General features: G+C 37.6%; 1 protein-coding gene across 3 annotated transcripts in view; it reads right to left on the reverse strand.

Moving 5' to 3' along the window:
* Positions 1-375: 375 nt before the first annotated feature.
* Positions 376-24,423, reverse strand: part of LOC124169058 (lachesin-like) — an 877,532-nt gene continuing 853,484 nt past the window's right edge. For 2 of the 3 annotated variants that reach the window (XM_046547530.1, XM_046547528.1), the window contains 3 exons: positions 23,086-23,157; positions 15,881-15,988; positions 376-6,388 (listed from right to left, as the gene is read on the reverse strand). In XM_046547530.1, coding sequence (XP_046403486.1) covers positions 6,126-6,388; positions 15,881-15,988; positions 23,086-23,157 — 443 coding nt within the window. In that variant the 3' untranslated portion in view covers positions 376-6,125. The remainder of the gene's footprint in view (positions 6,389-15,880; positions 15,989-23,085; positions 23,158-24,423) is intronic. The other variant, XM_046547531.1, reaches the window with a different exon arrangement.

Raw genomic sequence — 24,423 nt, forward strand, 5'->3', positions numbered from 1 at the left:
GAACTAAATTCTACTTTACATCAGAAGTATTAAGAATCGAGTAAAAGTTTCAATTTAAAAAATTCTCTAGAGACACGGCAATATAAAGGAATCAAATGTAAGTTAGAAAATATTTTTTCAAAAATGCAGTTTGGTAAAAAAAAGTGAGAAAATTATTTTCCTTTATTGGTGAAATTTAAGCAATAGGATAAACTTGTCTTTCTTCAAGTCGTGCTCCCTGAATTAAAGTTTGGAAATAGGAGATTATTTCCAAGAATTACTAAATATTTAGCTCATTAAAATATCAAAAAGTTTGGAATTTGCACCTTACCTTACATGCATGCATCTAATTTTAGATTTTGGAAGGAGCAACAGAGTAACTGAAGCAACACTTTATAAGATTTTAATATTCTCAAAATTTATTCATCATTTTTCAAATTACAACGTCACCATCATCACCACATTAAATAAATGGAACCTTTTACCACAATGTACTATACAATGCTCATTTGTTCCATTATGACAGATTAATAAATGCGACGAAATGTGCATCACTTTATTCACGTGATTAAGGGCTGAAACCTAGATAATACTGTAATGTCATTACATTTGGCGACAAATTGAATGATTTATGTAACATTTACCCTGCATAAGAATCCTGAAAATAAACATTAGTCCACAAACGCACCGGAGTTTTTTTTAATGTATTTTATTCCTTTTTTTATAAAAAAAACGAGTGGCCTTTGTATTTGCAAGGTAAAAGAAAAATGCAGTTTCAACACGTCTAAAACTCAAACAATCAGTCGAAAGACTATTGAAAAAATTAAAAATCACAAATATGTAAAAGATATATCATTGAATATTACATCAAAATAAACTTTGAAATTACTATTTCCTTTGTAAAAATTTGTCGCACGAACTAATTATATGCAAGCAATTGATAATATGATATCGCTCTTAAGGGACAAGCTGGCCAGGACTATTTTTTCACAAAGCATAGGTAATTTATTTTTACGTCACAGTAATATACGGTTGGTTCAAGTTTTTTTTATGCCCCTGATGTAGTACACTTGGAATTTGTAATAACGCTGAGTTTTAACACGGAAGCAGTGGTTATGAGGGTATCATTTACAACAACTGACCAATCTCTTACTTTTCCTTAAACGTTATAATTACATCTTCGTCATAATTTAGTCGAATAATCAGTCAGGATTGACAAAGGTTAGTTAAACAGAGAACGTTTACGTCATTGCCCAAAATAATACACCTTTAGATCCAAAAATACAGAATTAAAGTAATCACGCAGGGCCGTAAATTATGGATACAATCACGTTCAATTATTCCCACTAAATTTTTACCAATGATTTTTAATGTGACTCGTATGTAAACGTACACTCATGAGTCAGAAATACTTTGGACCAGGTGATTCATCAAAGTTAAGCCAACATAAATTACATTGATTCAAATCTATCTTTAAGACCTCTATTTTGTTCGTCACACTGCAACAGATTGTATTTTCTATGAAAATATAATATCCTTTTGCTTCAACTCTTTTTACAACATTGCATACACCATTGGTTAACTCTGAATGTGAATCAAATCACGGAAATTATCGTGGCAAAATCTTATTGAAACCAAATTAGGCGTGACAAAATACATAAGACTACTGCTTTTGGCATTAATGTACAAAGAATATTAAGCAAACGATTGCACATCACAAAAATATCTTACCTACTACGGTTAATACTTGTATAAATCCTAATTTCTAATACCAATACCTAACTTAGGATTAATATCTAACCCTAATTAATATGCAAAATAACATGAAATGAATAAGGATTAGCATCTAGCATTCCGATCCTCGGGATACCTTTATTACACATATTAAATTTCATCACTTGAGCCTTTAAAATATACAAAATACTCTTTTTCAAATCATTACACTCAGAAAAATGCTGAAATCATAGGTTTGCGGTTATTCCCAAAGAAAATACTGATGATTTCTTATGAACCATTTAGTCCTTGATTCAAGCATTGTTGTTACAAGAGAGTTCTTGTAGAAACGGAATATCCTTTTTTATCCATTAGATAGACTTTCATGAGCAAATCTCATTTCAAAATGCCTTGTTAGTGAATTTTCAAACGTGAAATAATGCTCTTCCATTGCCCTTGAATTTGGCGATAAGAAATACAATGAGCTTTGGCATAAAAGGTGATCTCAAATGCCAAAAGAACTACCATCATTTCACAATGGCAATACGTTTTTATGAACAATTTAGAGGAACTATTAAAGAAACTGAGAAATTAGTTGTTCTGTTTTTCTTTTCAGTAAAAAATATTGATCCCGGATGAAAAAAAAGTATCCATGAAATTAAAAATGGATTCAAAAATGTACCTAATGTATGGAAAAAGAGCAGCATAATCATTTTTTGTGTTAGCAGTCAGCATACTTGGATAATGTTCACAATTTTTCATCATTCAATCAATATCGAGCAATACTATGGGGTATCAAGTTACTGCACAATCAACTTTGGATACAATTGATAAGTATTTAACAACTATGTCCTCCTTTGGAAACATACATAGCCTCACCAATGTTCTAGGCAAACGACGAAGGCCCGTAATTCAGTCTCTTCAAACGTTAATCCACCGGAAACAAATTTTATTCAATCACTAAGACACATTAAGAACTCGCAAATATAACTCATTTAGTACCGGGGCTAAGCTTTACTCGCCACTTGCCCAAAATGTCACGCTTTGTTTGTCACTACGAATTCTCATTTGCATAACAACAGCATTTCAAAACGCGCACACAATGAGTCACTCAGTCATCATTCTGAAAGAGAGTATAAGGCCCAGTAAGAAAAGCACACGGATGCATTTATATCTATTAGAGAATACGGTCTCCTTAGTGACGATGTCGTTCACATACATTCGCTGTCGCAACAAAAGGTTTTGCAAACAATTCCTCCTAACATCTGGAGCCCCAATAGTATTCCTTCATGCGTTCCATGGAAACACTTGAGAAAATAACAAAACCACATACTGGGGAGGAAATAATACTGAAGAGGCAATAGGATGATGCTCAGTGTCCGAGTGAAACAAATATTACTTCTTCTGACGATCTGTGACAGGTTCACACATCTGTAACTGTTACATTAATATTTTAACCAGATCATTCATAAAAATCCATCGAACAATTGACGAATATCACCCCACATCATCTTTAAAACAAGCTCATTCCAGCCCATGTCTCCATTTTGTCGTTTTTCCATTCCACACTCAGTTGCTGTCGAGACCTCTGTTGTTGGTTGACGTGACTCGTTCACGGTGGCAAAATGCTGTAACCCGCCATCTTGCGGTTCGCTAGCCAAGCAGAATACCAATTCTAGCGAACCGACGACGGCCGCGGAACAAAGATTTACCATAATTTCTCAACCGTCATCGTCACTCCTTTGTTCGCGACCAGTGGCATTTTCCAAACGAGTAGCTTCCGCGGGCCACAGCAGTTAGGCTCACCAACCAGACCACAAGTGGTGACTCGCATCCCCGGATGGCTGCACAGAAACGCCACATTGTCCAAGCGTACCCGCAGCGAGGCGAGAAAATCTTCCCCGCACTTCAAGAAAAGCACCCAAGCTGATTTATTTTTCATCAGAATTATTTTTTTCTTCTTTGTGTTCGGTTTTAATATTAATAATTTCAGTTTTCGCTGTCTATGAGATTCACACTGTACAACTATTATTACAAGTTACGAGTATATTTATATATTGGTATGGTTATAAGCTCCTTCATTGTTGTTTTTTATTTTAAAACTCGTTTTAAACCTGGTCTTCTTTTAATTGGAACATTTTCATGTTTTTTTGTATATTATTATGACTATCAATACATTATTGTTATTCTAAAGAGTCCATGATTATATTTTCTCATGTTTTCCCTCCTCCTTTTCACCCGTTTCCCCATTCCATTGCTTTTATTCTGCTGCAAATCGTAATTCCGCCCATGAAATCTTCCGTTTCACTTCCCGCTAATGCGGAAAAAAATGAAGTCTGCTCCGCGAACCGCTGGTTCCCTTTTTCCCCTCTTGACTCGGGAGCTGACTGCAACCCCGCCAACCCTATCCATGCTTTTTTCTTTCCTTCTTCCTGCCTTTAAAAAAAATAATAATAATAATAGACCTCATCCCACTCTCTTGTCGAAACCAAAAAGCTCCTCATCTTCTCCCTAACTTTTCCCCCTCACTTAAATATTTGTATTTATCCTTATGCACTCGTATATTTTGTTTTGTTTATTCGTTTGAGAGGCGTCGACAAAGTTTATAATGGTTTCTTCTTCCTCCATCTTTTTCCTCCAATGCCGTCTTCCATCACCAAATACTTGTGCTGTCCCCGATTCAAATATAATTAAATAAAAACAAATTCCCCTGTCTCCGCTCCTACACTCCGCCCATAGCGAAGGATGGACTCCATACCCTTGCCCTCCATTCCCTATTCAAACCTCCCACAACGCCATCTCGTGTCATCAACACGAGGCATCCGTGCACCCACGCAGACGGTCACAAAATCTCACATCGCACACATTTGTACTAGCGCGCACACACTCCAAAAACTCTCCTTTTCAGATTCCCCAGGGGGCACGGATTAATGAGATTTGCTCCTTTTGTCACTGTTATAATTATTTTTATCCCATGCTACACCTTTCTTCTGCCTTCCTCCGCGCTCTTCAAAATTTCACCGTTGGTCTCTTCGCGAGCGTGCCCTAGTTTCAGACTCCCTGCCTTGTCACTGGTCCATGCCTTCAACTCTACCCCATTCCACTATTAGAATTTTCTCCCACGCCAAAATAAAAATACGCGAACCATCCCCAATCCACCTTTACCTTTCCCATCTTTCCTCCTCCCCTTCCGAACGCAGTGATGTGCTTTTACGTCCTTATATTCCCCGGCGCACTTGGGGTCCTCCCTCATTCTGCTAGCTCGCTCGTTTTCCACCGGTCGCGCACACATGCGAAACGGAATACTGCTCTCGCACGAGGTCCCAGGAGAGGAGACGGCAAGCCATGCATCCATTGGAATCTGCGCGGATAACCATGCATATTGCACATGCAAGGTGCTCGCCCAGTAACTCAACCGCCCGCTTCGTCGCCGGTGGCGCGGATGACGTGAATTCCGGCGCCATCTTTGGGCGAGTGGGACGAAATTGAAGGCGTGATGAAATGACGTCACCGATGCAGCATGACGGGTATACGTCTTCGTACTACCCCGCAAGCCGCCTAAAAAGGCGTGTGGCAGGGGGTGTTATGACACCAGCCGTGACGGTTGCCGAGGCTTCTTGCATTTTTCCCTCCCAGTTCCATGTCTAATTTTTCCAGCGACGTCCAATTGATTCCAATGCATTCGATATATATCATTTTTTACTCGACCCAAGCACAACCAGACCATGTAGAGTTCATCTTTGGATACATAAAACGTGCTGGATACAATGTGCTACAGCACCGAAGTTACCTCTCGGGTATATATAGTTCTTTGATATAAAAGATTTTTCGCTTTTACGGTTCTGCACAAATACCTAAATGCTTGCATAGTCTTCGGGGAAAGCTTTTACGATTCTCAGGGGAACACTCTGGTGGATGGAAAATAAGAAGTATTGATCAACAGTTCAAGCTTTTCAATACGGTCATCACTTTTAGAAGCACAATGTATTGATTAACACCACTGCACAGAACAGCAATTGTAAAAACTTGGTGCATACATTCAGCGTAGACTACGGTGAAGTCTCTCAATGCAGGGGCTTATGCACACAATTTTCTCTTGGAAGAACATACAATATTATTATATTTTTTCAACTTTAAAAGGGGTTAGGAAGATCCGATGCATTTAATCATGCTTAAGGAAGGAGAGAAAATAGGAGTGGTAACAGAAATAACCCCTTGGTTAGAACATTGAGTACATGCACCTCTTAGCCAATCATCTTCGTTTTAACATTTGTGTTTTCTGGTATCACCGTCGTGCCTCCAGCTTGTGTATATTGTATTGGGCGTGTAATAATACCGGGAGGTTGTTTGGTATATTATGGGGAACGGGCCTTTTTGAAAAGGAGGAGGTTTTCAATGTCCATCAGTCACAAATAAGTTGGGACAACGTCCCTCTACCGCCTCTTGGGAGACAGGACTTCCTCTTGAGCGGGAAGTTCCAAAGACAGAGGACGGAGTCCAGCAAGTTTCCTCTGAGCCTCGCCCGAGGCCGTCCGGCTGGTCCGGTGGGGTCTTGGCGGCAGGATAAGGTCACGTTTGCTGACGACACCATCGACCTCTGCCGGCAACACTTGAGACCCTGTCGATGCCATCACTATACTGGCCAAGACGCACAGGATCATGGGCAAGACACCTGGATACAGCGTCGATGTCCTCGCTGTGGAAAGGGAACAAATCACGATTGTTTCCAACGTCAGGTTAACCATTAGGGTAGGATCTATAGATGCCAGCATGCATTTGACGTGCGATACATCCTTCTCTGAAAAATGTATCGCCTTCTTGCGGAAAATATTGAGGGACTTCCCGTGCAAATAGGATGCATGCAGATCACTCTAAAATCTTTATGCGACGAGGACTGCAATTTCATTCTCAGTAACTGATGCCTACATGTACAAAAACAAGCATGAAAATGCATTACTTAATCATGCGTTAGGTGCTTTATGATTTTGACAGATTCTTCAGCGAGAAAATAATTTGTATCCTCCATGCACATTTCCCAAAAATATACATAGTGACACACATCAATTGCAATTGGATTCATGCACTAAGAAATGAACGAAAAAGATAAAGCAATGAGTGCCTTAGCAGTAATTATGTGGGTGCAAAACATGCGATTTTTCATGACGCTGGTACAAAGCGATATATTGCGGAAAGAAGATAAGAAGCTTGAAGTCACGACTAGTAATGAATGACGAGGTTATTTTTCTGAAAACCAACATTTCAATGGAGTAGAATGAGAGCTTGGAGAGAGTTCATATTTTAGTAAAGATTTTATCTTTTCCAAGAGTCATTCATATATGCATACTTTTTTATTCATACATACATACGTTTATCTTCATTCATTTTTACTTGTCTTGCACAAAGCGTAATCATATCGTTATTTGATTGCTATAAAAATAAATTTGAAAAATTTAACAATATAAAATATTTTAGTGTACATATGGGTAAATTGTATGATTATTCCAGAATGCAGGAAACTCCATTCCTACTGCAAGTAAATAATAACATAAGGTTAAAGTATAAGACGCCTAAAGATCCGTGTGTGCATAAGGCCTCGCTCTGAAAATTCGCTGTCGAAAACCGTCATTACGAACTTTAGTGAAACCACTGGCGGCAATAAGAGACATCCTCCTACGACGAAGACGCTTGGATTCAATCCTCTCGAGTACCTACTCACGTTCCTGTTCAAACCTTCATGCACTGGAACTAGTTCACTAACAAATCTTTCTAGCTCAACCCCCTCGGTAAACACTTGCTCCTCTACGCGTCTGAATGCTCAATTTTCACTGCTCTTTGGGAGCTCTGCTTCTTCCGACTAAACACAGGGCCCTGTTAAGCACAGGAGATGTCCTCTTCCACCCCGAGTGTATTTCCTCACAAGGCTTGTGTACCTACTACAGGAAGGATTCACGGTGGAGGCAAACAAGACAAATTCAGTTTCTTTCGCGACAAACGAACTACGGAGGACATGGTGTAGGAAAAAGGAAACGAGAGAGAAGCAGATGAACAAACAGAACAGATTTGAAGACAAAACAAAGAAATAAGGTTAAGACGGATTGCAGTTCTAAACGGAAGGGGAGGAATGAAGGAATTTCGTAAACAGCCTGTCTCAATCGGAAATGCATGACAAAAGCACACCGGGTCAGAGAATATCGTGCGTAAATCTTGACAGGCAAGCCGAAGGTGATAGAAAGTCTTACCGATTTATCAAATCATACCATCATGAAAAGATAATACTCCCTCCTTTAAAAGAACACATATTGTCGGACGCAGAGCAATCTTTTTTCTTTGATAAATTAACGGGATAGAATATTTTTGGCTTTTTCATTTGTTAAGGCAGTACTTTACTACCAACACCTACCAACTAATGTTTCGCGCGCAAAAGAGTCAAATTTGAAAATGAGCATTACAAAGCATAAATAAAGCAATCACTATTTACGCCACAGACTATCTGAATCCTCTAAAATTTACATTTATTAGTTGGTTCTTCATTTGATTAGTACTTGCTGCTATATACTTGTACTTGCATTATAGAATATCAATTAATATATAAGAATATTAATTAAACTGGCGGGGAAATGCTACAACAACCTCCATATATATTTCTTCCCACCTTATACATGTGTATTTATTTTATGAACATAAAGCTGTGTTCAATAAATCGTAATAAAAGAGCCCAAAAATAATGCACATAAAATATGCGGGAAAAATACAAATTTTAGTAATTTATGCTAGACCCCTAGACAGAGCAGGAGATAAAAGTCTAACGTGCTAAGTCATGAGTCCTAAACTATAACGAATAGATGAATCTTATCAGAGCATAAATGCCTTTAACTACAACTTGAATAGGTCGAAAAGATAAACAACTAGGCCAAACTTTACTAAATATAGAAAATACCAAGGCAAAAAATTACCTGCACCCGCAATTCTGTATCAAAAACAACTATAGAAAAAGTAATGAGTTTCATATAAGTATACCGGGACTAGCCTCTGTGATTACTTTACGGAGTCACCCGCACAATTTCAATAATTCTGAGTACATCTTTTATTCCTAATAAATTAAATAATTATACTACCGCACAGTGAGAGTAAGACTGCAGGAAAGGCAATAAAAATGCTGAGTTTCGTTTTGTTTCCTCAATTCTCTGTAACAAAGCGTGAAAGGGATTTCGTGGGGGAGTGCAATGAATTCGGTACCATTCGAGAGCTTAATACCCAATTTGAGTCCCTTGTGAAACTCCTATTTTCCAATGGGACGATTCGGCCTCCTTGCTCCTCAAGCCGAGCAGAATGTTCACGCCAAAATCACTTTGGTATACCTCGTCAATTAGGTACTAAGCGGTGGGGACTTGTTGTCCCAGCTAACAAAGCATTTTCTGCGTACATTCACTCGGGTCTTGGAATTTCCTTCGGTCTGTTTCACATATCAGAGTCACAGCTGTTGCATTTCAACTTCGTAAGCCTTGAATTTCCAGCAGGTTACCTACGCCAACGCCCATAATTAGGCGCTTTAAGAACAGTGAAGAGATATTTGTTTCTCATGAAATAAAACGGCATACTGATATGCATTTTACACAAATAAAGGAAATGGCCCTTTAAATTCTAGGTCAAATCTATTTTACCATTGTCTGACCAAAACAAGAATTGCAAGAACAAATCAAGGGTTTTCATTTCTCAGTCATTGTCATTAAGATATATTTGTTACTTCCAAAAAAAAACAAAGAAAAGAATGGATATTAGCTTTTACAGTCATTTTAATTTTTACAGTACTTTTATATGCATGGAAGCTCTAATACATATAAAAGATAACTGAGTTAACTTCTCCAAAACATTAGGCATTTACCAAAATACTTAATACACGATAAATTGCTTTAAGTGATCATAAAACCATATCTGACGTGAAATAGCAAAACAATAATTTGTAACGCCACTATATCTATGTAAAAATAATTCATCGCATTTTCCATAGTTTATGCTATTTCAAATAGTTCAGAACTTGTGAACGGATATATCTACATAATATCTAGTGCTTGACATTAAGGTGAGTAATGCCTAAAGTGCATAATTTGCGGAACGCGATCGAACATCGTAACCTAATTTCAATCAAATTGTATTTTACGATTCTGACTATGCAGTATAATGTAATTAATTTTCGTAAACGATACCTCTTCTCTCACATTAAGGGTCTATACGCACGGCCTTGTACCTGTGCTATCAAATAGACTTAGGTTCCGAACAGCAAGTAATGAAAGTTGAAGTATCCTGAAAAATAGGCAACTTTAGAGTGCATATCTGTATGCCAGGAAGCAATGATTTACGGGGCACGAAAACAATGAGGTAAGCAGTTATAAAGATTCGCTAAGATCGGTGATTTCCCCTGATTGTGGTTCATTTGCCTGAATGGAATTCAGCTGGATATCACACATAACTCACATAAAAATATCGAATGCAACAGCAGTTTTGTACACAACACATGTGATGTGATTATGTCATTAAAATTAATAATAACTCTTTACTACTGGTGCTGGCCGTCTGAGACACCGACTGCGCAACGCCTCCTAAATTAAACTCTAGTTGTAGTAGTTTACTCTAGGAGGCATTGGCCTGAGCCGCCAAAAATATACTAAGAATGGTTATCACATCGTATAATATGGGCAATTCAAGCATGAAGATCATAATATTTTTGGGAAATAGATGGGGAATGTTAGTTCGTCATGAGACAGCGTTGTATCCCTTTACCTATGAGGGAGGGTATTTCGTAGGAAAATATCTAATCTATCCAAATCATAAAACTTTTTTCCACAGATTATTCCAAGTCCCATACATGACTGCATATGGTTTTCACCTCTGAAATACACATCGATTCCCATAGCCGAATCTAAGTTTTTGAATCATATTCTGTACTATACCGTGTTAAAATGAAGCAAAGAAGCATTTCACGAAGAACAGATTTGTAATATTTAATGTCATACCACGTATTTTTACTACGGGAGGGGCGGAATTGCTGAACTTTTACTTAATACTACTTAGAAAAGATCAAAAAGAATAAAAATTGCCCTAAAAAGGCTTTTTTAAGCTATATATTAATCCGTGTGAGCAAATGTGGAATGGATGAACGAATTGAGAACAAGTTCCGTTACCTATTCATTCATAGTTAAGTGGTTACGCGAGGCTTAGCTGCGTCCTCTCGCTAATACATCTACGTATTAACTACGGTACGCAAATGTATCACGTAATCAAGACTTTATTCAACGCTCGATTAAACTCCAGCAAATTTGCAAGCTGTGAGGATTTACCACCCTACTTTTGATATAGTCGACTTACGCAATAGTTTTATATCTCAATTTCAGCACCATTCCATCTGATAAATCCGCTGTGTTCTACTATTTTTTTGTTTCCATACAAATTGTTTGCCATTTTTGAATTGAATTATTCTTGTTAATGTCACAATTTAAATTCCAATGTGCTGTTTAAGAGAGAGAGACGACGAGTATGTAGAAGGAGTGGAGAGGAGAGAGCTCATGAAAAGATGAACTAAAGGAAAAACTTGACGAACGCTAGGCAAAGACTTGGTCGTAGGAGTTATGAAAGATTTTTATGAGAGTGCTCGCAGAGATGAGGAACTACGCTAAAGGGTAGGGGCAGTGAGATATGATGGGAATCGGCGAGGGAGAAAAAATGGGTGTTGAGGAATGTAAGTTGCAAAGAGGTTGGGTTGGAAAAAGTGGGGGTTTATAGCATCGTCCGCGCGAGAAAAGTGCAGATGGATTCGGATTGGGTGCCAACGGGAGGGAGATAGGGCGAAAAACACAAGAAAATTGGACGTCTCTGAGGTCGAAATCTCGGAACACGAGAGTCGAAACTTTCGGAGGAAAAAACTTCCTTCCACTCCTCCAACTTACTTTCCACAGTTCACATATCTCCTTTCCCCGCCTAAAGGTAATCCACTTTCCAAATCTCTCCACGTCACACCTCAGCAACTGCTCTTCCTCTTAATCTTTCAAAGTTTCCTACCTCAGCATCTTAAAAGCGAATTAATTTTTGCTTCGCTATAAGATGAAATATGATTAAAAATGTGAGAACTGAAACAAAACTAAAATTGACCGCAATATGCTGGGTTATAATCTTTGCTCTTCAGTGCATGCAACAAAAAATTTATAACTGCTATAAATATGGAGGGTATTCTTCAAGAAAAATTATGTTGCTTTTGTATAAATTTGAATTGCGATTGAGTTTTTGGACTTTGAGTTGGATTAGGAATGAAATTTGTTCATTGGTACAGAAAATAACAGATGTAAAAAGGATTTTCCTCATGGCAGAATGATATGATAAGCAATATCACGATCCTACTCGATTACACCAAGGCCGCTAGTATACCATGGTAAGGATTTTTATGGAGGCCACCTTATCTCACGAACAAAATTAACCGTGCATAAAGAACACACAAGAAAATCAAATGTATATAATAAGCTGCTTTGGAAGCCATAAAAAAATAGTTGAAAGGAAATCGTAAATCAATGTCTGTTAATTATACGGAATAAACTATGCACTATAACTTCTTTTCTTTTAAGACACCTAAATTAATATATGCATCAAGCATGAATGAATATCACATGCTTACATCCATCGGAATTACATCGGAATACAGGTATATGCATAATTTATTGCAAACAATTGACACAAAATTTCCTTAAATTTCATCTTCCTCGAGAAATCGTCGTTAGTACATGTAGAAAATATATATCAATATTACATAAACATATTCATCAAAGTTACATTGGAATACAGGAGTGAATATTACTTCCATACATTCACCAGAATTGCATCGGTCCGCAGGCATCTGCAAATGCGCTTGAAAAAAAGTGGAACTTTAGGTGGGGTACCACGAATGCTCTCTTACACGGTATCTTGATTAACAATTCAAAATTATAAAGTAAAAATATAAATGCAAAACGATTCAAGACCCGTGATGCCTATATCGTTAAGTTCATTACGTGTAACTTATTATGGAATTGGATTGCAATTTCTTCAAGACATTTTAGCTAATATATATAACAAATATAAAAGAATAATACATTCTTACATTTATCAGAATGGCAACAGGACACAGAAATGAATATCAAATCCATAAAATCATCAAAATTGCATCGGAATGCAGGCATCTGCACAAGCGCTTGAAAAAAAGTGGATCTCCAGATAGGGTTCCACGAATGCTCTCTTACACGGTATCTTGAGTCACCTCTCAAAAGAATAAAGTGAAAATAGAACTGCAGAACGATGCCTACATCATTAAGTCTCAAGCAATCTTCGCTTCGCTTAACATCTTTTGTCGCCGCGGCATTTGTTGTTTCGCACTACCTAAATCGCGGGAGATTCCTTCCACACGAAGGAGTCGCGTCGTCTCTCCTCCAAAAAAAAAAGGGAGAAAATGTTCCAGAAAAGTGTATGCGAATGGGAAACTTGTCCCATATGCATTTCCTCGACTCCAACCCCCGACTATCCAACCCCTTTTGTTCGCACCGCGCGCTGGCCCGCAAGACTCCTCATCCGGAAGCGACCTCCCCGCTTCAACCTCCGGAGCGGAGCCGTCACGGCGAATCCAATAGATCCGTTCGTATCAGGCGTGAAGGAAGTATATAACTCCGCCCCCCCCCCCTCCGTAGCCTACGGAAGCGGGCTTGGGGTGACGTCAGACGTCGAAAGTAGGAGGAGGGGTGCGGACCGATATAAAAAGGAGAAAGAATATTCGTTCTGGGGAGAAAAATGGGGAAAATATTCTATAGACGTTTTAGTCTGCAACGTAAAAGAGGCATAAACTGTCTTTTCATCATAACTTTATGTCAATTAAATGAAGCAATGATTCGGATAGCGTAAATTGTCGGGGAAGGGAGGTAAAACTAAAAATATGTATGATTTGTAGAGAAATGATAGAAAAAAGTAAAATTATTTACAGATTTCAACGTAGACAGCAGGTTTTAATATGCATAAAAGCAACATAATATTTACCAGTAATATATTATTATAGTTTTGCGCGTAAAAATATTTTTAACATGCTTCTGAAATTCATTGAAATGGATACAATGATAGGATAGATCAGGATTCAACCAAAACCTACGCGGCGGTGAAACCAACCAAACCATAAGCGGTGGACCAGTAAAAGAAGGAAGAAAAATCGTCCTACATAGAAAAATAAGAAAAGAGTGACTTAAATTTTATAATTATACCGTAAAAGCAGCAGGAGCTGCCTTTTATCAAAATATTGTACGAATAAAATTGTGTTAGAGCCTCAAAAACGCCAAATATCAAGGGCGCACGCTTATCTAGATGTCATTATAGCCATTGGCTTACATCCGTTCATATTAAGCCTCATGAAAGTATGTGACAATGTGAATCCGCCACCCAAACCAATATTAACTTAAGATTAGTAAAAAAGGATTGCGGGCTGGTAAAAATAGAAGATATACGTAAGAGAATAAGAAAACTGGGAGAGCAGAGACTTTTAAATGGTTATATGATTAAACGTAGTAACTAATGACGTATGAAATAAAGTTCATTGAAACTAACTAATATTTGCATTTGATGTACCAAATTAGCTCTCCTATAAATATGAAATTGGTTTAAAATGGTATAGTCCTAAAATTTCCTCAACCGGCTCAAGTGACTAAGTACTCGGCCGGAGCCGGAAACGATGGATCCGAGTTCGAATCCCGGTCAATGCGAATATGTTTTCTCGGTGGATTTTTCGCACAATTGTACATTGCGGGTGACTCCGTTAAGTCACCACCGTGGCTAGTCTAGGTATACCTAAATCGGTATAATACCATTCCGATCGAGCGTACTAGATTGCACTTCATAGCTAGAAGGGTCTGCATCAGATTCCTATCACACATACCTTATTTGTTTCATTGATTCCCCCTCATATTTAACCTAATAGCCAGTTGAAGTCAGGGGAAGAGAGTATGGGTAAAGTATGATCGCTCATCACCTTAGACTTCATAGGTCATATTTGGTTCATTTTAGTATCAGTAGCTAAGCTCCTCCCCAGGCGTAATGGAATTACGTAAACTCCAACCAAACATCCCGGAAAGAAGATGAGATGGCGTTAAATGTCAATAGAGAAGGTATGCTTTTATGATGCAGAAGAATTCGGCAGAGAAGAAAGTTAATACACATAGCAATACGTAAAAAATCAACATTAGAGTGCCGTGAAGAGGAAAAATTGGCGGGACTACCTGATGTTTATAATGACATCACGGAGGCAAAACAATACCCACATATATTCGAATATAAATGGCTTAGATTTGCTCAAACTGAGAAGAAGTACCGTCATTAATTAACTTCCATAACAATCAAAGTGCCCAGGTTGAAGATTTACGTCAATGGTGAAAGAAGACTGATGAAATGGATACGGTTACTATTTCTTGGAAGAAAATAGAATACGGATATGCATCTTGCTTAACAGCACGGGCTTTCATCCACATATTCCTACTAATAAAGCTCCTATAACAACCAATTCGCAGGTTGTGAATTAAATATATAATATTGGAACCAAAAGTAATCACGGTACCGTATACACGGTATCAGGAGATATTTTGAGCGCAACTTATCTTGGAAACAAGGATGTAAAGCTAAATTCCAAGGTTAAAAATAGTACTCTTGATTAGCCAAATCGACTTAGGCAGGATAAAATTCACATTAGGTGCGGTGCTTCAATAAGCAACGGTATATTACTGTTTCAGCATCTCAGCAGTGGTGGATACAGATGTGGGGCGCAGGGGGCGCGCCCCCATTGCCGAACATTGTAGAACCACAATTACAACTTTTTTATATCGTAAGATATTGTCTTATATACGTGTATAATTAGTTTACATAAAACTTTCTTCAACTTCGCAAAGTGGCTTGATTAATTTTTTATTGCGATAAAAGTAAAGGTAGCTCAAGACATCCTATGCGCCCCCCCCCTTGAGTATATTTCTGTATCCGCTACTGCATCTCAGAGAGCAAAAGTAAGTTCTAACGAGCAACCAAACATGCAAACATGAGGCCAAGGAATGCAAATCAAAAATACTTACATAAAAAAAGTGTCAAGAATGCAACAAAATCATGTAATATGTAATGAAAGACGTATTGAAAAAATATTAGTACTCACAAACGCTGTCACTTTGTGGCCAGTCGTAGTGAACACCTTTTCCCGACTCTTGGGAAGATTTTCGTTCTGACTTGTCGATCTCGTTCAGGTTGGACTGGTACTTCGTTCCTAAAAGAGTAAATATGACATTTAGTCCTGTTGTAAATGGTGACACATCGGTAAAAACACACAGAAGCTAAATCAAAGAGTGCACAACGGAATCATCCTATTCTAACAAAACATAACTTAAAATATGCGTAAGCACTACAATAACTATTGAGAGACAGGACAGACAGGGCCGAGAGGTGATAAGAAACAGAAAGTGTATTGCAATGAAACAATAAAGTATGCATGTAAAAGAAACCAAAATGTGCAGAGAAATAACAAAATCGCTTCAGACAACAGATAAATCACACATTCATCTTTAAAAATAGATTTACGCATGTTAATTTATTATTTCGTGGGCAGCAATATTAACTTGTAATTTACAAAAAAATACTTTTCTACATCGATAGAGCTAGAAAGTAGCTCGTGTCAATTTATAAACTTATATCGCAAAGCACATTAAAATTCTTCATCAGAGAACAGGAGTTTTTAAGTAGTTTCAACAGAGATTATACTTTAAGGATTGATATATGCAAATGGACCACAGTATATTTTAAAGAATGTTTACCTATGTTAGTGAATATTTCGCACATAAAGTATGAAAAAAGAGTGAAAGAAGGTGTTCTGGTTTCTTCGATTTTTCAAACGATTGTAAGTTTTTAATCGCGTATCTGAAATAAATCCGACGGCTCATTATTGTGACTTGAGGATGACATGATCTTTCAACAAAGATTGCAAGGGGAGATCGAAAAAGTAAACACTAACTCATTCTTGCCGTACATTTTTGTTTATGGCAGCCAATTTCTTGGAACTTCATCTACATGTAATAATTGAAGGTTAAAATAATTTACCATACTTATTTTAGAATTTCCTTAAATGCATAATTGTATTCGTTCACGTTTTAAATTTTTCCTTTACCTGCCATGCAGGTACACGTTAGAAAACAAACTAAGTGAGTAACTCCGAGCTAAAAATGAGAGAATTTCTATTAAACCTTTGTGAATACATCATCAGAACATATTTATTATGCCTTAGTGATCTTATTTACCCTATAAAACTCCTGCTATGCATATATTAATGTTAAAATCCAATTTTGCATTTCAAAAAATAATTTTCCAAGTTTCTGAGGTGTTTTTCCTCATCCTGCCTTTTTCTCCCCGTGTTAGCTCCTCGGAATATCATTTCTGGTTGTCCGTCAACAAGAAAACATTTTCACTTTACGCTCCTTTCCCTTTTCCTTGTCTAACCAAATGTATAATCAAACGTCAGTGTCCGTTCTTCCTTATTCCATACTTTTTCCTAAATTGCGAGTACCATTTTCAAAAATAGAACAACTGTGACTGCGTAGGTTTACCTCTTTCATCACCATGCCACCCTGAGTAAAATATAAATATTTCCTGCCGTCAATGTAATAACTACAAAATTTTTACGCCTTCCTACTCAGAGCATACAGAAGCTCGATACCTTTGATGGAAAATGATGAAATACTGAAACGTACTTTTGGGGAAAATACAATTCATTTCAATATGTAATAAGGTTACTGTCACATTTTGAAGAAAAAAGCCTCACCGTGGTCAATAATATTTTATATTTTATTAACGCTAAAATATTAATGTTGATGCACAAGCTTCTTTGCATCACTTTATAATTGCTTTAATCCATTTATTTCGTTCATCCTTCCAGTTTAGTATAAATATTTATTTTTTTCACTTCCATCTGCATTCAATTATTCATACATTCAGTAAATTATTCCCGTACTAAATTCTATTCTTAATTATTATGAAAGATATATTATTGGTCAAACAGGAGAGATAACTGTAACCATTTCTGTAACTAGGTTTAATTTGACTGTTTCAATGTTCTGCATAACTTTATGATTAATCTGAATCGTTGAAGTTCTGATTCCTCCGTATGAAGCCTCATTTGGATATGAAATTTGGGTATGAATCCGTATGAAGGTAATTTTAAAAATTATCATTTTCACCGAATGTCCACCGATTTGGACTGTTTATTATAAAAAAGGGGATAAACATTGTTTTCATTTCTCTAATGTGTCCCCATTTCAGCTTAGAATATCCGAATCTCCAATTAGACTCTTCAAATTACCATACAATCATACATTTTTTTTTGCATCTAATCTATGAGGGCCGTTTTTTTAACCCCTGATGGATTGTGAACAGAAGGCGGAGTTATTGATGAAAAATTATTTCATTGCAAAATGTTGAGATACTTGTGGTATCCTTTTGACATAATCGCCTCGGCGATTGAAGAGTTAGTCGCTCTGAGGACAAGCTTTACTATGCCTTCATCATAAGATGTTACCGCCAATGACTTCCAATTAATTTGGTCTTTCCCCTGAAGCTCATCGCCCGTTTGATAACGGTTCCCTCCTAGCCACATCTTCATGTCAGCGTAAAGATGGAAGTCACACGGCACTATGTCGAAATTGCACGGCGAGTGATTGAAAATGTCCCATTGAAATTGCTCAAGGAGCAGTTGGGCTGCATCAGCGCAGAAATGACGGGCGTTGTCATGGATCAGAACACTTCCAGAAGTCAGCATGTCTACTCTTGAATGGGAATGGGCATAATTTTTCACACGGTTTCCCACTCTACCCACAGTTCATTAGAAAAATTCTCTTTTATCGGCATAAAGTTCAAAGCATGTCTATGCTGAAGCCATTCGGCAAGTTTTCTGGCCCTCTTTCCGCCATGCACACTCGATGAGAGAATAAATTGAGGCTGTGTAGTTAATAAGATTGCTACTAACCTTAAACCTACAACTTACGGTCAGAAATGACTTGAGGGTGTGGTAAAAAGGACGCGTAAGTGCCCAAACTTCGCATTACCCGCATGTGGCTTGTACGGTGTTTTTGATGAGCGATAGGAGGTTGAAACAAAAGCCACCCCCGAACATAACAAGGTGAAAAGGCTATTTCAATGACTAAAGCTATATTATCGATTCACTGTAGAGGGATATGAGAGGAAAGCAAAATTAAATTTAGTATGAAGCTCATCATATTATAACAAATTTGAATTCTATCTATGCAAGGTGTTCATTTTTGACTAAATATTTTTAATCTGACTCGTAAATATTGCTAGTGATGAAAATAATACACCCTACGGCTAATTCTTATCGCTATTAAGGGGAACAAAATAAAATTGAGTATGAACCTTATTATAGTACTACAACTTTGCATTCAATCCACATATGTGGTTCATTTCCCACTAAATATTGTAACTCTCACTCGTAAATATTACCAGTAATGAAGATAACACACCATAAGGATAACTGTGACCGCTAACATGGTAGGTTGTGCCCTACTCATGCCCCGAAAACGTATTCCTTTGTTTTCCATTACAGCATATTACCCCACATCTTCCAGACCTGCCCCACAATATCATCTCTGCTAAGGGATCCTAAAACAAGGCCATACCACTTCAACTCACTGCCCGTCTCCTTTCAAACTTGACTTACGCAAATTTCATTCTCCCCGCTTTTATTTGGCTCCCACCCACTTTCACTCCCTCCAAAAAAAAACCACCTAACCCCCTCGCGTTTCACGCTCCTCACATTCATTTATTCCGGAGCCTTTCCTTCATCTTGAAGGGTGGTGGTGAAGAGAGGGGAGAGAGAATAAAAAATCTAACCAACCTCACAAAACCCTGGGAGATGCTCCACCTTGACTGTGATTTGAAAATCAGGGATGGGAACATCTGCCTTTCTTGCTCACTTGCCGGAGCAGACGTCGCTTCCTTCAAAACCAATCCCACCCTCCCTCCCCAACCCCCATAACATCCCCCGAACCCCTGTTTAAAACCTCACGGCCCTTTCCATTCAACCCCCACCCGGAATATCTTCAGCGCCTCACATATCCCTCAACCCAACAAATGCTCCCACATCTCCCTTCACGCTTCCAACCCTCCTTCCCGTGCGAAGCGTCGGTAAAAGAGAATTCCAAATGAACATCGCAATTAATGCTAAGTGGCAGCAGTGACTTTTCATTAAAAGGGTCGTCTTTCATCTCTTCTGCCCATCTGCTTCCCGGCCTTTCCTCTTCCTCGCCTACTTGTCTTCAGACCATCTTCCTTTCCAGTCAGCAATGGGCTTCCCAATCTTCTACTCAACTGCTTTTCAACAAAAACACTTCTTGATTTCCAGCACTTCGCCCACACCAAAAAAGCAGTGGCGTTATGATTGTAGCTAATTATGATATGTTTGGATATGCCGATCCACAGTTTGATCGGAAACGTGGATCAACGGTAAAAATTAGGTAACGAATAAATCAATAATTGTATTTACTGAAAATATAAGCAATAATTCCTGTCCACCTTGGACTATACTCAGCTCTGTTCCTCAAATACCTATCAAAATATTAAGGATCAGGACTTAAGAAATAACATTAGATCACTACGTCTGGCATGTCCGTTATCGAATAGTATTGCTCACATTACGCATAACTGTAGAATAGAGAATATGATGAGGAAAGAAAATCCAAACCTATATTCAGACTTTGATCAGCCCTCGATCGTGGACTTGTACAACCAAAAATCGCTCTTTTTCTACTTCATCTCTTTCCTTCCACTATTTTATTTTCTAAGAAAGCTTTTCTGGAGGACAAGAACTCAAGAAAAATAAAAGGAAGCAATACTAATCAAAGTATATTCTATAAAATGCTATTTTTGGCACTGGTCAAATGGTGAAACTAGAAAGGGAGAAACGGAAATATCGATGAGATGAATCAATGTCTGCGGATAGAGAATATATTATAGGCGAAAGCGTAAAAAAATGACTCTGATCCTCTGTGGGGTTCAGCATTTGGCCCTCTTCCGTTGAAACCGTTGCCATTTTTCTCGATTCCTTTTTAACCACTTCTCACCTCTGTCCACCTTTACTTATTCTTTTATTAAAAGAACAGAAACACAGACCGCAGGAAAATTGATCATGACCGCTAGTTGCCTTCTGGCCTTCTTCTAGGGCTCATTCACGGTGCAACCTGACACATTTTTCTCAATTTATTTTCGAAAAGGCCACTTCTCAAGGTTAAAAATTATAAATAGCACATCAGCAGACTAGTACTGTCCAGAGTTTCAGAACGAAAGTAATATTTTTGGATATCCCTAAGTCAGATAAATAGAATAAGTAATGTTAATTCAGTCAGAGAAAATTAAAGCACTCAATATTTGGAGCTAGTAGTAGAGAGGATGATGATGTCTATAATGCTTGATAAGGAGAAAAGAATTGGAGGATTACTAGGGATAGTTTAAAATAATACAATACAAAACACCAAAATACAAAGAATTACGAGGTGGTCACTTCTGATGCGGCAATTACGTGAGAAATAATTTGGAGATATAACTGGGAGCATACGTAGTTCTAGAAACAAGTGCTTGTGGGATATAGAAATATTACGGGGCAAAAGTTCCGCAAAAGGAGTAAAATGGATCTAGCAAACTATTGAAGGCTTGGTTATGGCAAGCTACAACTGACGTCATTGGCAGTCACGCACGAATTTCAATTTCACGACTATGGCTTTAACTTAAATATAGTATTTACGTATCCGTATTAAGCCACTGCCATTCTTTGGAGAATGAAAGAAAATCCCCAATAGGTGACGCCAGCCGTAAAATGATTTATCCATACTACATTTTAATAGTCTATAACAGATAAATAAGTGCCATTAAGAATTTTTTAAGTTTTGAAGTCTCGTAGATAGATGAGATACATACCGATAAAGGCAAGGATCTCGTGGCTAACACGGCTAAGCTTTAATGTTCTCCTATGAGAAGTATAGGTTATTTCCGTGTCTTCAATATACAAGCTTTATATGTTATTTATATAATGGTTAATATATATGTTTGGTATTATTATGCTCTTGCTGTTTTAATTACCTGTGCTTAATATTTCATTGTATTAAGCGAGATTCTCTAATTTTTACCTCATTAATAACTCAAAAGCGGAGAGAGGGTTAATAATTATTAGATGCTATTCCCTCACTTGCCCTTCAACCCCTCCCCAATAACCAAATCCTAAACCTATAATGCTTCCCACTCCTCTAGAGCTTCGTCATGAAGTTTCGTCGTTTATTAGAATTTCATCCTGCTCTACCTGTGACAAGAGTTGTAATGACTGCTAAATAGGGTGCTATACACTTGAAAAATATGAAATAATATGAATAATATACAATCATCACGAGTTAAAGCATATTATTCCGCTTGATTGATAATTATCAATGTGATGGGTTCATAGCCCACTAAGTATAGGAGGGAATGGTGTTTCTCCTAAATACACACTAAGAAAGCAATTTTGCAGAAAAATTCCAGTAACATTATTTAAAAATACACTCCAGATATTGGAATATCCTAGAATAAGATGTAGAATTTAAGTTTTTCTCGGCGTATGATCTGCAGGAATAGTTCTCGTGTTTCCCACGCCTCTTAAGCGGCTCACTGCACTTAAACGGCTCTCAACGGCATAAATACCAGGAAGAACTTTACTCGACATTCAAACCCTGAAGACGATGGCAGACTTCGTTATCGAAACGTTGGGACCTGTTACCCAAATTTACACCCGGTAGGAAACCCGAGAACTATTCCTGCATCCTCAATTGCTTTGGCCTTCGTATATTATTGTGTAAAAATAGATTTTGAGGGCAATGTAAATGTAGACATGCATTGCTTTTTTGCTGATTTGGTGCTATGTACATGGGGACATGTAGTGTGTAAAAACGGTTTTTTGAGGGCTTTTTAAAAATTTTTATTGCACTTAGTATTTTGTTTTGCATTTTGGTTTATGTATACTTTTGTGTGTGATGTAACCTATCAAACAAGCTGGTACTCTGCATTTTATATTTTTATCTTAATGTACTTCCTGTCTTTATGTTACCACCTGAATTCATGTTCGACTTGTAGCAATTTATGTAATAATAATAATCCTTGACTAACTTTTTAATTTCGGCTCTTTACTCCCATCAAAAATCAATTTCAGTTCCCCTCACAATTCACATCTTAAACTGCTGTATTCAATCTCTTCCATTCATGAAAAACACCTTTCTTTAGCACTCATGAAAACATTCACTCGTCTTTTGGTCTTGCGCTCAACTCCGAAAAAATCATTCTCACCTTTCTCCGTCGAGTGGACGGTGAGGGAGCTCGGATTCCTGTAGAGCGAGTTGTTCAGCGAGTTGTCCATATCTGCAAGAGGACGGGAAATGAACAAAAGAGTGCTGGTGTGTGGTTTCATGATGATTGAGCTGTTTTCAACAGAAATCTCTCCGCATTCTCCGTGCATCTCCCTCTTATGACACTAAAAATGTTCCCCACCATTAACAATGGAAGGACCGGTATCGTATGACAACTTAGAAGGACCATTACCATCATATTAACGGGTAGTAATTATTTTAATTATTTCTTCGTTTATGTTAGAATTAATTCATAACTTCATTTAAATATAACCTTTTCCTTTAGTTATCAGCACAACAGAGCAATCAAAAATATAATTTTAAAATAAAAGATTAAAAATTAACAGCGGTGACGACGCTTCTCTTTTCCCTGCCTTGGCTTACCACACGCCACTACGTGTGGCAGATATGCTTCTTATTTCCATTCAGAATGTAAAAAGGAATTTTAAATGCATGTCTATGCCAAATAAAACATAAAAATGACCAGATTTAATATAACGTAGTGGTTTGCGGAATATCACGCGCGTTGCCGTTACAAATAAAAGAGAAACGATTAACCCGTAATTTTTACGGGTGTTGGTCTTCAAGATAAAGAGGTTGTATAACTCCATTTCTATGTAAAAAATGCGCACCTAAAAAATAAATGAAAGTTGGAAAAAATGAAGACGAAAAAATATTTTATAGCCAATACCATTAAGTAGAGGTTACCCGTCAAAACAACGAACCTGGTCCTTCTAGTGTTATCGCCGTAACCATTTTCTTAAACATGATTTTGCTTTTTACGGAATGCTGAAAAAATAACGTGATGTTTCCACTAAATAAATTCATAATTTTTGTTAAAAATTCAATATGATAAAAATTTTCCAATTATTATTTCGACGATGTCAGGCGATATATTAGCTTTATATTTTACTAATATTTCCTTCCCTCTGTCCTAGGCCCTTTTGGACCCGTAGCTTTCCAGAATTTCCTGAGACTGGATCGGCAGAAATTTTGTGTTTTGACAAACCCACTCAGGAGAAACTCGAAGCATGGCCCCAGAATTAGCAGGCGAGGACTTCACCCCGGTGCTGCTGAGGCCAATAGGATATAAGGCAAAACATCATGTCACAATTATAAACAATGAAGCTATTGTGCGTTTCGCAGTGTTATCTTCATCTCATGAATCTTCGTTCAAATATATAAGTTCTTTCGGGATCCAATGATATGGGTTTATAAATAACCATTGAATGTTTTTATCCATAGAGCAACTATCATAGATAGAAAATGAGCACTGGCT

Source organism: Ischnura elegans, chromosome 12 (genome assembly GCF_921293095.1).
Source record: "Ischnura elegans chromosome 12, ioIscEleg1.1, whole genome shotgun sequence".
Classification (NCBI taxonomy): Eukaryota; Metazoa; Arthropoda; class Insecta; order Odonata; family Coenagrionidae; genus Ischnura; species Ischnura elegans.